The sequence below is a fragment of the Aaosphaeria arxii genome (genome assembly GCF_010015735.1).
Source record: "Aaosphaeria arxii CBS 175.79 unplaced genomic scaffold BU24scaffold_3, whole genome shotgun sequence".
NCBI lineage: Eukaryota > Fungi > Ascomycota > Dothideomycetes > Pleosporales > Aaosphaeria > Aaosphaeria arxii.
Window position 1 is genome coordinate 1,640,531 of NW_022983476.1, and position 14,629 is coordinate 1,655,159.

Sequence of the window (14,629 nt, forward strand, 5' to 3'; positions counted from 1 at the left end):
CCTCAATGGCAATTATCGATACCTAGCAAATTCGACAATTCTGTGAACAGAAAACCATATTTTCCTCGCTCATACCGCCGCTCGCATATCTTGCGTGGGCACAGTGGCCGTATGTATGCCGCAATCCGGCCAACAGTGCGGTCAGTGTCAATAGCACGACCCAAAGCACGCTTCATCCGTGGACGACGATTTCCAACCCAGTCTCGACATCGCCCGTTTCATACTTCACGCTCCCTAGCCCAGACACCGAATCCTCCCTCCACTCCGGAAAACCATGCCTTGAACCAGAGCGATGCAGCAAAGACGGACCCAGACAATGTTGCGGCGGCGACAGCAGCGGCGGGAGAGCAGTCATCGGCTGCGGCACACCCAGATGACCCAGACTTACTCGCACAGAAGCTACAACGGTCGAAAGAAATGGCTCGGCGGTATTCATCTGCGTTGCGACGGTCTCAAAGACGAAATCGCGCCCAGGGTCTTCCTCCAATACACATTCCAGATTGGTTCTTGAACCGAAGAGTGCGGTTACGGAAAGAATCCCAAAGACGATGCGGTAGCCTTGCGCTCACAATACAGCATAAGGAGTCAGGAGAGCATGCTACTTGCGAGATTCCTCTGCTCGCCGAGTCGACCGGTGTGAAAGGCGTATCCGAGATGTTCAGGGCAATGTGGGGAAAGGGATTGAGTGCTAAACAGATCGAAAGGTTCGGTCGCAACTTCGCCCAGAGTTCGGGACAAGAGGCTATTGGAGTTTCGGAAAAATCATTCGGGAAGAAAGAGGCCGTTGTAGAGGACCATGTTGCTGCCACACCAGAGGAATCGCTGCATACCGAACAAAACGGAGTCACACCGGCAGATACTTTCGCGAAGAGGGAAGAGTTCACCCAAAATCGGTTCCTTGAACACACCAAAATACTTTCAGAGCGCAAGGCCATGTCTCCGTTGTTATACGCAGAGATTCGTGCTGCCCTGGCGGGATCCCTTTCAGCAATACAACCCGCTATCAGCGATTCTTTTCCATCCGCGAAAACCAACTTAACACTCCATTCCCCATCATACCGGAATGAACAAGCGTTAAACAGCATTATTTCATCTCTGGCATCTGATCTCGATGCAGATCTGATAACGCTGACAGCTCAAGATCTCGCCCAGATTGCCGGTGATTACCTTGGAGAAGGACCAGAACCAACGCCTCACTCAATACGCTCGTTAGGGTACGAGACTTATAGATTTGGCTCAGAATTTGTCACTGAAGTTGAAGAACTGACGAGGGAAGATGCTGCAGAAGAAGAACAAGGCGAAGCGCCTGAGGGTGCACCTGCTCCTGACTTCATGCGCGGCAGTATTCCAGTCTTACGTATCCAGAGCTCTTCAATTATTAAGGGTCTCAAGGCGCTCAAGGACTACACACAAAATCTTCAAAATACACCTCTGGCAAGTACTGGCCCGGCGGACGGCGTCATCGCAACTGCCACGGTAGCACCCACACGGAATCAGTCGCATAGCGAGTCCCAACTAGAAGACTTAAAGTTGGCAACACTCTTAGAGACATTGGTCGATGCCAATGATCTGAAGCGTGATAGAGCGCCCGCATTGACCGCACAGCGCGAAAAGACAGCAGAGCCTTTCCCGCCCTCTCCCTCTCCAGATTCTCCATCACCCCCTAGGTTCTTTGACTTCTCTACAAGCCAGGAAGGCGCCACGCAAGATTTCACAGAAATGCTACCTGTGAAAGTCAGACCAGGAAATACTGTTACAGTTGATTTCCACCCATCTTTACGGCAGTTCAATGCCGTATCGAGGCCCAAGATCATCCATATCAAGGATATCAAAGAATTGAGTGCTACACAAAATGGTAGCAGGATTATTCAAAAATTGGAAGATATCATCCGCAAACAGAGAAGTTCAGGCCAGAGCGTTATGCTTCTGGGTACCACATGCTCTGAAGAATTCATACCTGAATTTTCGTCAAGTGGAGTGCAAAGCTTACAGACTGAGGGCGACGCCGGATTCTTTAGGACGATTGTCGTGCCAATCCTAGACCTTCAGCACGAGAATTTCTGGAGCCATGATAGTCCCTTCGATGCGACATCCGCCGCAAAAGCTTTGGTGATGGAGAAAGGCTCCTCTCAAGCACAGAAGAGGAAGTATCAAGAGATCAATGTAGCACATGTCCAAGACATGTTGCGATGTCTTGACCCCGAAGCTGCGAAATCTCTCTCTGACCCGGAACAAGCCTTGCGACAAGCTAGGGCATTCGAGCAGATCTATCCCAGCTCCTCTTTCTGGAAGATTCTCAGCTACAACGAGGTTCACCGGGTCGCCATCACCGCACTGGGGCTTCATGTGCTAGAACCCAGTAATGGGCAACTGAGCTGGGCTCATGTTGCGCTGTCTCTTGGACTGCTTAAAGCCAGTGATGAGCAAAAGTATGCCTGGATGACGCTTTACTCCTCGTATCCATCACCATCTGCACGAGAGCAATTCCGAGAGCAGATGGATAAGATCAGAGAGGCGGATGGACACGATCCGATCCGCAGAGTTCGTGAAAAACGTGAGCAATTACAGAAAAACGCGGAGAGTCTCAAGCGCCAAAGGGAGATAAGTCGTATTGGGGCAACCGCGAACAAGCATGAGAAAAAGCTCATGCATGGAATCGTCAACCCAGATCAGATTAAAACAACTTTCGACCAGGTGCATGTACCACGGGAAACGGTCGAAGCAATTCGTACTCTCACGTCTCTCTCTCTTCTACGCCCAGATGCATTCAACTATGGCGTGCTTGCGACCGAAAAGATCTCCGGAGCGCTTTTATATGGTCCTCCCGGGACTGGTAAGACACTCCTTGCCAAAGCCGTCGCGAAAGAGAGTGGATCTACTGTTCTCGAAGTCTCAGGGAGCCAGATCATGGATAAATACGTCGGAGAAGGAGAGAAGAATGTTGCCGCCGTATTCTCTCTCGCCCGGAAACTATCGCCGTGCATTGTCTTCCTTGATGAAGCAGATGCCATCTTTGGATCTCGCGATTCATCAAGAGAACGCACTTCGCACAGGGACATTCTCAACCAATTTCTGAAGGAATGGGATGGGCTCAATGATTTATCCGTATTCGTCATGGTTGCTACGAATAGACCATTTGACATGGACGATGCTGTAATCCGTCGTCTGCCACGACGCCTCTTGGTTGACCTACCCACCCAAGAAGACAGGAAGAAGATCATGGAGATCCATCTGAGAGGCGAACAACTAGACGGCTCTGTCGACTTGGGAGAACTTGCGAAGCGCACTCCGCTGTACAGTGGAAGTGATCTCAAGAATGTAGCCGTCTTTGCGGCACTGGCTTGTGTTCGAGAAGAGAACGAACAGGCTGCGATTGCTGCAGCAAAGGCCGCTGCGGAAATCGCGCAGTCCCTTCCTGAGCAATCAGACTCTCAGCCTACCGTCAGCGCAGAGACCTCCGTTCAGCCTACTCCCGTGCTCGTCCAAGGACAAAATTACAGCTTCCCAGAACGTCGCACGCTTCATCTACGCCACTTTGACAAGGCCTTGCAAGAAGTCAGCGCCAGCATTTCAGAGGATATGAGCTCATTGACCGCAATCAAGAAGTTTGACGAACAATACGGCGATCGAAAAGGGCAAAGGAAAAAGAAGGCATATGGGTTTGGTGTTCCAATGGAGAAAGATGACAATGCTGCGCGGGTCCGAAAGTGATCGCCCCCCTCGACAGTGGCTATGCAACCGTGTATAGATTTTGGTGAGTGAATATGAAAATGTACATTGTGTAAAAACATCCAAGGGATGCATTGGTGGTGTTTGGGTGTCACTGGATCAATACAGTATGTTTTACTATGTATCATACAGCCTGTGAATTCTCTAGTCGTTAGAAAGAAATTCTGATGTAAAGTTCCTACTCTATTCAGATATGTAGAGCCGAAGTCAGATGATGATGATGATGATGATGATGATTTCTTACTGCAGTTGTGCATTGCTCTTCGTAGCAGACATGAAACAACCGTGAGTGATTATCATTACAGTCCGATTAGGGTAGTTTGAGGCGCGCGACGATCATATATGTTTTTCGTGTTTGTTCTTGTGAACAGACTAACTGCAAGACTCTGTGTGCAGGGGCCTACCAGAGACGGTAACGCTCGCAGATACGAGCCATCGCCAAAGCGAACAAACAAACATTATCGTCGGGTACGGTAGTAGCAGGTTGCCTTACGAGGCTGAGCGTACTGGTCGCACAACCCAATTTAGAATGAAGCGATGTTGTGGTCGCCTTGGGCCTAAACGTTTTAGCTCCAGCTAATGCTTTCATTGGGGGCTGAAATGAAATAAATCTATTCGCGATCAGTGCCAAAAGGAAACCCCCCCATCCGAGATAGTCAAAGCGAAGGATGGAGGAAATGCTCAGCCGCATCTTACTGCACATACAGGTCACCACACGGACTTTTCGTCTCAGCTCTCTTTTCGAAATCTCACCATGTGAGCGTTCTTGCTTCCTTTTCCTCTTTCCTCTTACTACACTTCATTTCTCCGTCGCGCTTTCGGTGCTCGACGAAGTGAATGAAATATGGCGACTTCAGGATTGCCGCCGGACATGCCTGTTGAGCCAACACTCAAATGTAATCCAGCCACAGGAAGGTGCTCACCAGCTCCAAGACCAACAGAAAGTTCAGAGACTCTGCTTGGAGAGGAACCGACATCGACTACTGCTCCGCTTCCCACAGACCTAGCATTGGCGACTGCGATATCAACACCAGTGGAGACAGGATCTGTAGCACCGGTAACAACAATAGATGCAGCAACCCCCTCGGGGAACGCACCTTCATCAGCCCAGTCTGGTGATACTAGACGTGGAGGAAATGGGGGCGTCAGTCCCGGGGCCGTCGCAGGCATCGCTATTGGGACTGCAGTGATCGGAGCCGCGATCGCCTTCCTCGTCGCCTTTTTACTATTCAAGAAGCGAAGAGCAAGGGAATCAGGAAACGGCATGGCAATGGCCAAATACGACTCGAATCCAGAGCTTGTATCGCTCTCTCTGGCCAAAGGACAAGGCGACTACTCACAGATATCGCCTGCTCCACCCCTGGTAGCTGCCCCAGCAGTCGGACAAAGAGAGAGTGTTCAGATGGCCAATATGTCAAATTCTTCTGACCCCCTCGCTGGCATACTCCCTCCTCCTGCGGATGCCTCTGCAGTTCGGTCGAGTGTATCTAGTCTATTTGAACATATATCTCGCCACGTGGACAACTTTTATCGTGATGTCCACGCAAGTATTACGCCGAGTATGGAAGACGATATTTCCCGTTTCGGAAACTCGAGCACACCTATGGTAGACCTCCTGCAAGGCACATCTAGTCCAACTGTGGCCATCAAACATGCACTCACGGGATACGTTCTGGCCATCACGAGTCCCGAGACGGACGATGAGGAAACACTGTTCCCCAAGGAAATCGCAAGTGTGCCTACCGGTGCCGGAAAAGACAGATTACTCGAAACGCCTGGTAAGCGAATCCTAATTTGCCCCCCTACGTTTCGTTTGGTCGAAACATCATAGACTGACAAATTATATGAACAGATCTCACAGTTCCATATCTACTTCACCGTCGTCTTTCCAGCTATCTGCACAACTCAACCTCGCAGCACGGTTCCCAGGCCGCAACCAGCTCTTCGATCCGTGAAGCGGCGGAACACTTCGCACTCACGTTCTTCCCATGGGCGAACCCTGGCTGCAGTGACCAGGAAAGGGACGAGGACCTCGTGCAAATCATCCAGAGCTCGCTTGATACCATGATTTGGCTGTATGGCCAGCCATTCCTATATGACTTCATGTGGGAGGGCGTTGGCAGCAGGGGAATCATTGTTTCCCCTGGATTGGTGAAGCTTAGCGATGGTAGTGGCCGTGTAGTTAGGGAAGGTGAGAGGGGGGAGGTGCTGATTGAGCCCAAGGTAGTTGGGGCATGAGACACCTGTGGCATTGGGAAGGTGGCCGTTAGCTTTCTCTTAACCTGAATGACACATGGAAATTGCAATAGTATGCTCACCGGTTCACAACTAATAATTCTGATGAAGGAAAACGTCCGAAACTGTGAACTGCATCGTGGTACTCGTAGGTAGCAATCATAGCCTCAAGTCTGTGTGTTAAACGCAAAGATACCCAGACATTGAAATCCTCATATAATCCATAAACACGATGCTCAATTTCGCACATTGAGATTTGTACTACGCGTAGTAGTCCATGCTACGGAAATTCAATAGTCTGGTTTCGACTAGCCCCCTCAAAGCCGTATCTGCAAAGATGGTAGGGGCAATTGGTGACCCAGCACCACCTTTCGTACATATGAAAAAACACACATGAAAAAACACACATGAAAAAACACAAGAGAGACACAATGTCGCCACTCGAACGCCGTTGCTAAAATGCGATATAGTCCCTTTCCATGCAACGAGAAAATGTCATGATACTCCAGAATAATCATATCGTGTGCCCAGAAATCATTCGATGAATCCGTCAGAAGACGTAAGCCAAAGTGAAGAAAGCGGTCCCTTTATGGACGGTGGAATCAGAATGCAAAGATCACGCGACACAGCCGGTGCTCGGTTCTACATTACTGTGCAGTTCTCGTCGTGTTGCTTTTGGTTCGTCCTGCTCAGCCTCTCGCGACCCTTCTGTGCTTTGGCACCACCTCGTTTGAGCTCCTCTAGACGCTCCTGGGCCTTAGGGAATTTATATGCTGGTGTAGGGTTTAGCATTCGTCACTACATTCATGAACAGAGTTTGCATAACTTACAGGCTGCTCGACCGTACCATCTCTTTGCTTCCTCTAAGCTTCTCGGGCATCCTATGCCTACTTCTGTGAAGTAACCCATTGCGAAAAGGGCTTTGGAGAGGGGTGGCTCTGCGCATGCGGCTCGGCGTGCCCAAAGGTACGCTTCTGTATCGCTCTGCTCCAAGATTCCTTGACTTCCTGTCAAATACCAACCCGAGAGTGCAAGTTCGCTTTGATGTTCCTCTTGTGCTGCAGCCCGGGTGTACCAGCCAATACTAGATCTTGCGTCTACGGGGTAGCCAAGGAGTCCATACTCGAATGCTTGTCCCAAGCGGAATTGGGAGAACTTGTAACCCAGTTCGGCAGCTTGCATGAAGAGTTGTGCCGAATAGGATTCGTCACGAATGATCCGTTCGTTCCCTGTCTGGGCCTCGTATAATAGAGCCAGCTCATGTAAAGCATGGGGGTTTTGTTCGTCGGCACGGTCGGCGGCTCTCTTGAGCATATTGATGGCCTCACCAAGGTTCTTCTGCTGGCCGAGAAGACCCTTTAGCAGAATCATTCCCATTTTGTATAAAGCGGGAGTATCGCCCAGAGCAGCAGCACGGCGGTACCATTGCACAGCTTTCAGAGGATCTCTCTTGGTTCCACCTCCTTCTTCATGACCCATCTCGCAACAAACAGCGGTCCTGTAGGCACTTGCAGCATGGCCCGCCTTGGCTGCACTTTGATAGAGCACAAATGCCTCCTTTGTGTCGACCTGAAGCCCAAGCTGACCTGAACCGTAGCAGTCGGCGAGATAGAACATTGCATCGGGCGAGCCACCAGCCACCATCTTTTTCACCGTCTTATGAGCCTCAAATATGAACTTTTCACGATTCTTGTTCTTTGTCCTGTTGTCTGCCGTGCCACCCTCATCAGCGAGGACAGTTGCAGCTTCTACCAGCTTTTTGGCAAGTTGTATGCCAGTCGCGCTGTCCGAGGGATTGGCCTTCCATGTGTTTCGGAGTCGATTTAGTTCGTCGTGAGTGACAGGATGCGGTGCGGAAGGGCGACCTTTGGATGGCCCAGAACCTGGACGGCCGGTCGGTGTGGGGTCAGTGTGATATTGCCTGACTGGTGGTGGTCTCGCAGCTTGTGCTGGAACAGGATTTTGCTGCTGTTGAGGTTGCTGATTTAAGCCAGCGCGGACTGGGAGGGGGTGAGCCGGTAGAGCATCTGGATTAGACGAAGGTTGCGTTGTACCCGCTCTTCTTGGAACAGGATCCACAGGCATCCGAGTAGGAGCAGGCGCTGCTGTTCCAGGACGGGGTATGGCATTTCCGGAAACCATGGGAGATCCATTTCTCATAGGGTTGACGCCTGGTTCAGAATATGCTGTCGCCCCTGAATCTCCTCTATGGAACGGTGGCTGCTGCTGTGCAAATTTCGGGTCGAAATTTTGCCCTTGCCCAGGAGCATAGCCTTGAGGCGTAGGTCCTCTCCTGGGAGCAGGATCTTGCGGCAAACCTCGCATAGGTGGAGCTTTGCCCCTTGGTCCAGACGGTAGGCCATTCAGAATAGGGCGCTCTGTATTGGCTGCTGGCAGTGGAGGAACCGCAGGAGCATCACCTGCCATCTCATAAACGCCATTACCCTGGGAATATTGACTATGCAAGTCGGGCTGAGACCGACTCTTTGCAGCTTGTTGATAGAAGTCTGGTTGCTGGGTAGCCACACTGTCTGGCGTAGCATTTGCTGAAGGCACTGGTTGCATATCTGGCTGTGCTCCAACGGGCGAAAGATGATTATCAATAGAGAAACCTCTACGATGTCGGTTGCTCGTATCTGGAATCGCGTCAAAATTAGGCATGTCGATCGATGACGCATGGCTTTTCCTGTCCGATGGCGCATCCACTCCATAGTAATCATCGTACAAATTGTCTATGTCTCCGCGATTATCGTCTTGAGGTTGCAGATATTGTTGAGATTGCGGTTGCGGCTGCGGCTGCTGTTGTGGCAATGGTGGCAATGGTGGAATATTAGGCCTTGACGCATATTGATAGCCGTCATTCTTGGTGCCTGATGCGGTCGAGGGTCGTGGAGGAATGTAAGTTGGAGATTCGGGCCCATGGTATCCAGCTGCAGGTCCTGGATCTGCCCATCCTTGTGGATCGTTGTAAGCACCCGTGTTTACACCTTGCGATCGTTCTTGCGGCAATGTTTGAGCTCGTTGTATGTTGGGTCCAGGTCTTTGCTGTGAGGGCGATTCTGGGTTGAAAGGTCGCTGCTGGGGGACTCGCGATGTGTCTAGCGGCCCCGTAGGCGGTCTCTGCTGTGGATATCCTCGACCAGCGGGAGGTTGACGGCCCCGCCCGTTTCCTTCAAAGTGTCCAGAATCCTGCCTCTGCATGTCTGGGTTGGGATAACTTCCGCCTCTTCCTGGGGGTGGCCCTCGATGCTGGGGAGGTGGCCCTCGATTATGCGGTGGCGGGCCCATCATCCCTCGTCCTCTTCCCTGTGGAGGTCCTTGTGGCCTCCTTTGTGCGTCATCTTGTCCTAGGTTCATTAGAGACATTGCTTCATCCATTGATCCCGTTTTCGCTCGAGGGACAGGTTTTTGCGAAGGGAAGGTAGGGAAAGGGTTATCTTGAGAGAATGATTGTGGTGAGACTGGCGACATGAGTGCACGCTCGGTTCCTATTCATAATCAGCAAGTTGAGCTTAGAAGCAGATAATAGTGGTGGCCATACTCGGCGGTCTATGATCCGAATGGCCCTGCTGCAGATTTTGGGGACGTCTATCCCCTTGACCGCGCGAGTTATCCCGTTGCATTCCTCTTTCTGCTGGTCCTGGTCCTGGTGCCCCATTCGATCCGATCTGTCTGTTTCGCGGGTCGCCGCGGCCTTGAGGTTGTTGGTAACCACGGTCATCGAATCTCTGCTCTTGTGAATACTGATCATGAGGATGAGGCGGCCTCTGGCCCTGCGGAGGCTGGCCTCGATGTGCATTCATATCGTCATAGCCATCTTGCCGTTGCTGTGGCGGATACCCATTGCCATATCCACCACCCTGCTGTTGCTGTTGCTGTTGCTGCTGGTGCTGGTGGTGATCGTAATAGCCGTCGTCCCACTGCTCGTACTGTCCTTGGTCGTAGCCATAATCGTAGTCATATTGCTGATCGTTATACTGGCCATTATACGGGGCCTGTTGGTAGCCTCCAGGTTGGCGCGCGTGTCCTTGGTCGTATGACTGCTGGTATTGCTGGCGTTGTGGTTGCGGTGGTTGCTGGTAGTTGCGGTTATCGTACTGCTGATAAGCCATGGCGATGGAGGGGCGCGCAATGGGATCGCCAAAGCCACAGATGTGTGGAGGAGAAGCCTAGCGACGTAGCGATGACTTAAAGGTTTGTTGAGGGCGGGTCGGCCCCATTAACGGTCGCCTTTGGGGAGAAAGAAATTACAAGAAGCACAGACGAGCATTCCCTTCAGCAAGGGAAATGGGCGCGGGGGACAAGATGAAGGTGAAAAGGTAAAACGCTCGGGCTCACAGGGACGAGCACGAGCACACGAGTCGCAAAGGGAGTAGACGTACGACGGGCGTGCAGAATCGGGTTATGGAGAAAGGTTCCGAAACCGTGTTATGGCCCTGGAAGCTTAATGAAATAAGAAGACCTCCTCGTTTGATTACTTTGTGAAGTTGATGATGGAGCATTCTCCAAAAGCAATTTGTTAGTCGAGTCGAGGGAGCTGTCGTCCACTGACACGACCTGTCAGCTGCCCGTCGCCTTCCTTTCCCCTGCCAAGCGGAGAGGCGGGACAGGAACGGGTATACGGGTGTACGTAATTTATGGCCACTGGTGACTTGCAGACTTGCCAGACTACCTACACTATAGTTACACAGTAGGTGTTAGTTATCATCAGAGCTTCCCCCAAAGTGCAGACGGATTCGGAGAATTCTGGGCAGTCCAAGTGACGAGTCTGTGTGAGAGTCCGGGACCTTGTCGTGGGCGATGGAATTTCTGAAACAAAAAGTTCACAAGACCGACCTGCGACGGCGTTTCGGCCAGTCATCGCCCCCGTACACACTCGAGTGCAACAAGTCACAATTAACTATGTGATTGGTATTCAGTACTAGCAGTGTACGGAGTACTGTGTACGGGGCACTGAGGTGGCAATTGCTTGTGGTTCCCTTTCGCTCCAAGATACCTAATACCAGGTAGCACCCAGTTTATCAGGCTGGAAGCCTGCGCTAATTGATCACTCGTCTATCTGGGACAACGACAATCTTATGAAAGGGGCCAGTCAGAGATCATATCAGAAAGTGTTGTATGTGTTGTACGGAGTACTGCTGTAGCATGTAACAGTCAATGTGGTTACCGCTGTCGTCAGAAGAACGATGTCCACAAGACTCCTCGAGTCCTCGCCCCCCAACTCCTCAGAACGACTCTCCCTCGGTAACTGTGCACCGTGGGGTTCCGTTTCAGCCATGTACCTCTTTGGACCAACTGGTACGCGCATCAGGCAGAGACTGCGTGAGGAGAACGGAAGAGCCGCTGACGATCCCTTTCATGCAGGGGAGCCGCATACCATTCCCACTACGGGAGCCTACGCAGCCCCCAAAATAGAGCAAACCTTGCCTTGCCTTGCCATGCCTTGTCTTTGTTTCTACTGCACTTGAGCCTTAGGCTCGGGAGTCATGGCGCCGGGCAAGACACTGCCCGGGGTTTGCCGCCACAGAGAAATATCTTCGAGACCTTGTGGCAGTGGCCTCGTGGCGCATAGAGTCTATACTGTGGTTCCTCGTACCTTAGATACCTTCCTAGTAACTTGCTACATCTAGAGCCCGACGGACAATACCACAACATCAAAGATAGACTCATTCACTGATGTAATGATAGTGGTCAGATAGGAACGAACGGTAGGAACACAAACAGAAATGGGCATACGCATCTTGGTATTGCACAACACGTTGACCATGTGAATGGATTGTTTGATAAATTGCTTACGCCGCGAACGGATAGACGAACAACTACGGAAGATGGCAATTAACAGTGGTCGCCACACAACCCCCGGAAATAGAGCAAAGTACGCCTTACTCTTGGAAGTGACGCTTTCGTTATCAACTTTGTCCCGGAGGCGAAACTTTGAATTCGGTTGTAAGTGTGTGCTATTTCAATCTAGTGATGCTAGAGGTCGCATTCGAATCATGGGGTCTCAAAATTCCACACACGCTCACAGTAACCTATAATCGATCAATCGAAGAAATCACGATGTCGATCTCTAGTAGATACATGGAAGCCGCAGCATTATTACTCGTACTGTGATACTATGTGATGTTGAATCTGCTCTCTGTGGCTGACTAACGGGATACCATTCGCGCTAGTCTCGATGAGGTATACGCTAAATGGAATCGACCTCATCATCATCAAAGCCATCGCCATTCGACGACGGCGCCCATCCAAAACCGATCCAGCCTCACTGACTACCTTATTTCTACACTCTGGGGGCTATCAATTCAATCCCTACCTCTTGATTCTTCGTCACAGCAGGTCATCATGCCCAGCGTCGGGACATATGTGAAAGCCATCTCTGCGTACGTCTCCATCAAAAAACAAATTCCACTCAAGTCCCACTAAATCATTTCTCAGTGGCGCCGCAATATGCATAGGAGGCCCAGCATTCGTATACTACATATCCCCCACCGAAGAAGAAATCTTCAAGGTATGGCCTGCAACCTTTTCCACAGAGCATGAAGAGACGAAGCTTTGTTTCAGAGCACGTGCATGAGCATAAGCTACCACCGCCCCATGGCTGTCATGCCCTGAATATACCGACCCACATATATGCATGTAGATACTAACACAAATGTACAGAAGTACAATCCGGAATTGCAGAAGCGTGCACTTGCCAACCGAGAAGTACGGCAGCAGGAGTTCGATTCATTTGTGAATCATCTCAAGGAGGCGAGCAGGTCGGAGAAACCAAGTGAGCTCCACATTTATCTTGGGCGTCGTTCCTATTGGAATGCTCCTCGGGACTAACGATCATGACAGTTTGGATAGCGCAAAAGGAGATGGAGAAGAAGCTTTCGGAAGACCGAGCACAGCGCTTGAGGGATGAGCGAGAAAGCCTCGCTGCGGAGGCGGAACGAAGGCGTGCTGAGATAAGGGATAGCACCAAGTGACGGCAATGATATATCATTTTGTATAACAGATTTTTCATCACTCACTGTATTGTTTAAACATTCAAAGCACCCTGGGGTATGGCGTAGGATTGGCTTCGCGCAATAACAACAATTTCAATATTGTAGACGACTATAATCAAGAAATTGTACAATTCGGCCACGGAAGCTCACGCGATTAACCCGCGATCCTCTAGATATCCAGTCCTATTGAGCTTGTTGAAGAATGCTCATGTAACTATTCCAGCTGGTACCTGAACTCGGCTCAATCGAGTACATGTACGTTCCCCACCATGGGCCAGCAGCCCACCACAAGGCACCTTGCCAGACATCGGCGTTCTGTGCCATATAGTCTAGCATCCCCTTGATTGCAGTCTGGCACTGGCTGTTGGCACCACCCGCGAATTCGCCAATGAATCCGACCTTCTTGTTCGTCCGAAGCCACTCCGTGGCAGCTTGGATACGTTCCTTTCCGATGGTGGAAGACACGCATTCGGCATGAGTGCCGCTACCGTCACTATCGAGATATTGATGCATCTGATAGACAAGGAGGTTGTTGGGGTCGGTGAGGGCACCCATCGTAGCGCCGTTCTGGCTGGAGGTCCAGGTCCAGGCGCCGTTCCAGTTGTTTCCCTCAACGTGGATGTACTGCTTAGTGGCGCCTGCAGAGCGAATTCCGTTGATACCGGCTTGGTTCAATTTGACCACAAGGTCTTGGTCCATATCATGAACTATGGGTTATTAGTATCTTTGCAACCATCATTCACATTGATCAGGTAACCTTACATTCATTGTTGGTGTCGAAGATGACATATGAGTTGTCCTTAAAGGGCGTAGCAAGTGTCTTCCAGAACTTTTCAAAGCCAGAGACATCTGTGATGATATTTCCATAGTAACGCCCATAGTTATGGGGCACGATCATAGCGTATGCCTTCTTATTCGTAATGTATTTGACAGTCTAGGAATTTATTAAGAACCATCATATGTAGGGATTGAGCGAGTCACACTTACATCGTCCAGATCTTTGAAATATGCTGAATCGAGTCCACCAGTCTGTTGGTTCGGGACTACACGTTCCGCCAGAATGTTGATGCGGAAGGTGTTGAAACCTTTGCTGATGAATTGCTAGCCACAATGAGCAGGATATCTGCTAGTCTATGGAAAGGGAAAGTTACATCGATGGTGCTAGTGGTGGGCCATATGTAGTCTTTGCCCTTCAATCCAGGAAAGTTCTTCTCTCCGAACTCAGGGCCACTTTCGTTGACACCAAAGACTGATGATTGTGAGATCATATCAGATGGAATAGGAGTTGTGATACGAACACTTAAACTTGGTAACACGCTTGCTCTTTACAGGAGCTGCAACAGCAAGCCCTGCTGTGACTGCTACGAGCAAGGCAGAAAAGAAACGCATAGTGGACGCTGATGAACACAGTGATAACAATCAGGAAGGATAGTGAAAAGTAGCCAACATCTACAGCTATCGTGGATTGAGACTTGATATATGGCCCGGTAGCTTCTCCTATTACCGCCATCAGGCCTGGATTCCAAAGATTCCAGACCCAGATAATGTCAAGTTGGTAGCACGTTCAGCGGAACTGTGTGCCCGTCGGCTGAAGACTGGCGGCATCCATATTGGCTAGCTTGTATCGAAAAGTGAAGGCTTGTTGTGTCTTGTTAGTTAGAAGCACCGAA

General features: G+C 50.5%; 5 protein-coding genes across 5 annotated transcripts; 3 read left to right on the plus strand and 2 right to left on the minus strand.

The window, feature by feature from the left end:
• Nucleotides 1-111: 111 nt before the first annotated feature.
• Nucleotides 112-4,206, plus strand: BU24DRAFT_407450 (AAA-domain-containing protein; the record flags this gene model as incomplete). Its single annotated transcript, XM_033525808.1, has 5 exons — nt 112-3,699; nt 3,749-3,754; nt 3,797-3,836; nt 3,929-4,014; nt 4,126-4,206. 5 exons carry the CDS (start codon nt 112-114, stop codon nt 4,204-4,206), a joined length of 3,801 nt encoding a protein of 1,266 aa, XP_033385760.1.
• A 170-nt stretch (nt 4,207-4,376) lies between these two features.
• Nucleotides 4,377-6,178, plus strand: BU24DRAFT_490592 (uncharacterized protein). The gene is made up of 2 exons (XM_033533726.1): nt 4,377-5,507; nt 5,582-6,178. Exons 1-2 carry the CDS (start codon nt 4,574-4,576, stop codon nt 5,965-5,967), a joined length of 1,320 nt encoding a protein of 439 aa, XP_033385761.1. The 5' UTR covers nt 4,377-4,573; the 3' UTR covers nt 5,968-6,178.
• A 428-nt stretch (nt 6,179-6,606) lies between these two features.
• Nucleotides 6,607-10,076, minus strand: BU24DRAFT_407452 (uncharacterized protein; the record flags this gene model as incomplete). The annotated part of the gene is made up of 3 exons (XM_033525809.1): nt 6,607-6,737; nt 6,795-9,452; nt 9,506-10,076. 3 exons carry the CDS (start codon nt 10,074-10,076, stop codon nt 6,607-6,609), a joined length of 3,360 nt encoding a protein of 1,119 aa, XP_033385762.1.
• Nucleotides 10,077-12,309: 2,233 nt separating this feature from the next.
• BU24DRAFT_388667 (CBP4-domain-containing protein) lies at nt 12,310-13,146 on the plus strand (the record flags this gene model as incomplete). The annotated part of the gene is made up of 4 exons (XM_033525014.1): nt 12,310-12,347; nt 12,403-12,475; nt 12,628-12,739; nt 12,808-13,146. The coding sequence occupies 4 exons, from the start codon at nt 12,310-12,312 to the stop codon at nt 12,936-12,938; spliced, it is 354 nt and encodes a 117-aa protein (XP_033385763.1). The 3' UTR covers nt 12,939-13,146.
• BU24DRAFT_150330 (glycoside hydrolase family 5 protein) lies at nt 13,109-14,498 on the minus strand. Its single transcript, XM_033521252.1, has 5 exons — nt 14,258-14,498; nt 14,111-14,208; nt 13,947-14,060; nt 13,722-13,893; nt 13,109-13,666 (listed from the first exon to the last, which is right to left on the minus strand). Exons 1-5 carry the CDS (start codon nt 14,346-14,348, stop codon nt 13,143-13,145), a joined length of 999 nt encoding a protein of 332 aa, XP_033385764.1. The 5' UTR covers nt 14,349-14,498; the 3' UTR covers nt 13,109-13,142.
• Nucleotides 14,499-14,629: the final 131 nt, after the last annotated feature.

What these genes read in the sequence shown, in the direction of transcription:
- BU24DRAFT_150330 (XM_033521252.1), bottom strand. Translation starts at nt 14,348, where the DNA reads ATGCGTTTCTTTTCTGCCTTGCTCGTAGCAGTCACAGCAGGGCTTGCT. An exon ending in GCGTGTTACCAAGTTTAAGT is followed by an intron (nt 14,209 to 14,257) that starts GTTCGTATCACA and finishes CACAATCATCAG; the next exon opens with TCTTTGGTGTCAACGAAAGT. An exon ending in ATTTCAAAGATCTGGACGAT is followed by an intron (nt 13,894 to 13,946) that starts GTAAGTGTGACT and finishes ATAAATTCCTAG; the next exon opens with ACTGTCAAATACATTACGAA.
- BU24DRAFT_490592 (XM_033533726.1), top strand. Translation starts at nt 4,574, where the DNA reads ATGGCGACTTCAGGATTGCCGCCGGACATGCCTGTTGAGCCAACACTC. An exon ending in CAGATTACTCGAAACGCCTG is followed by an intron (nt 5,508 to 5,581) that starts GTAAGCGAATCC and finishes TTATATGAACAG; the next exon opens with ATCTCACAGTTCCATATCTA.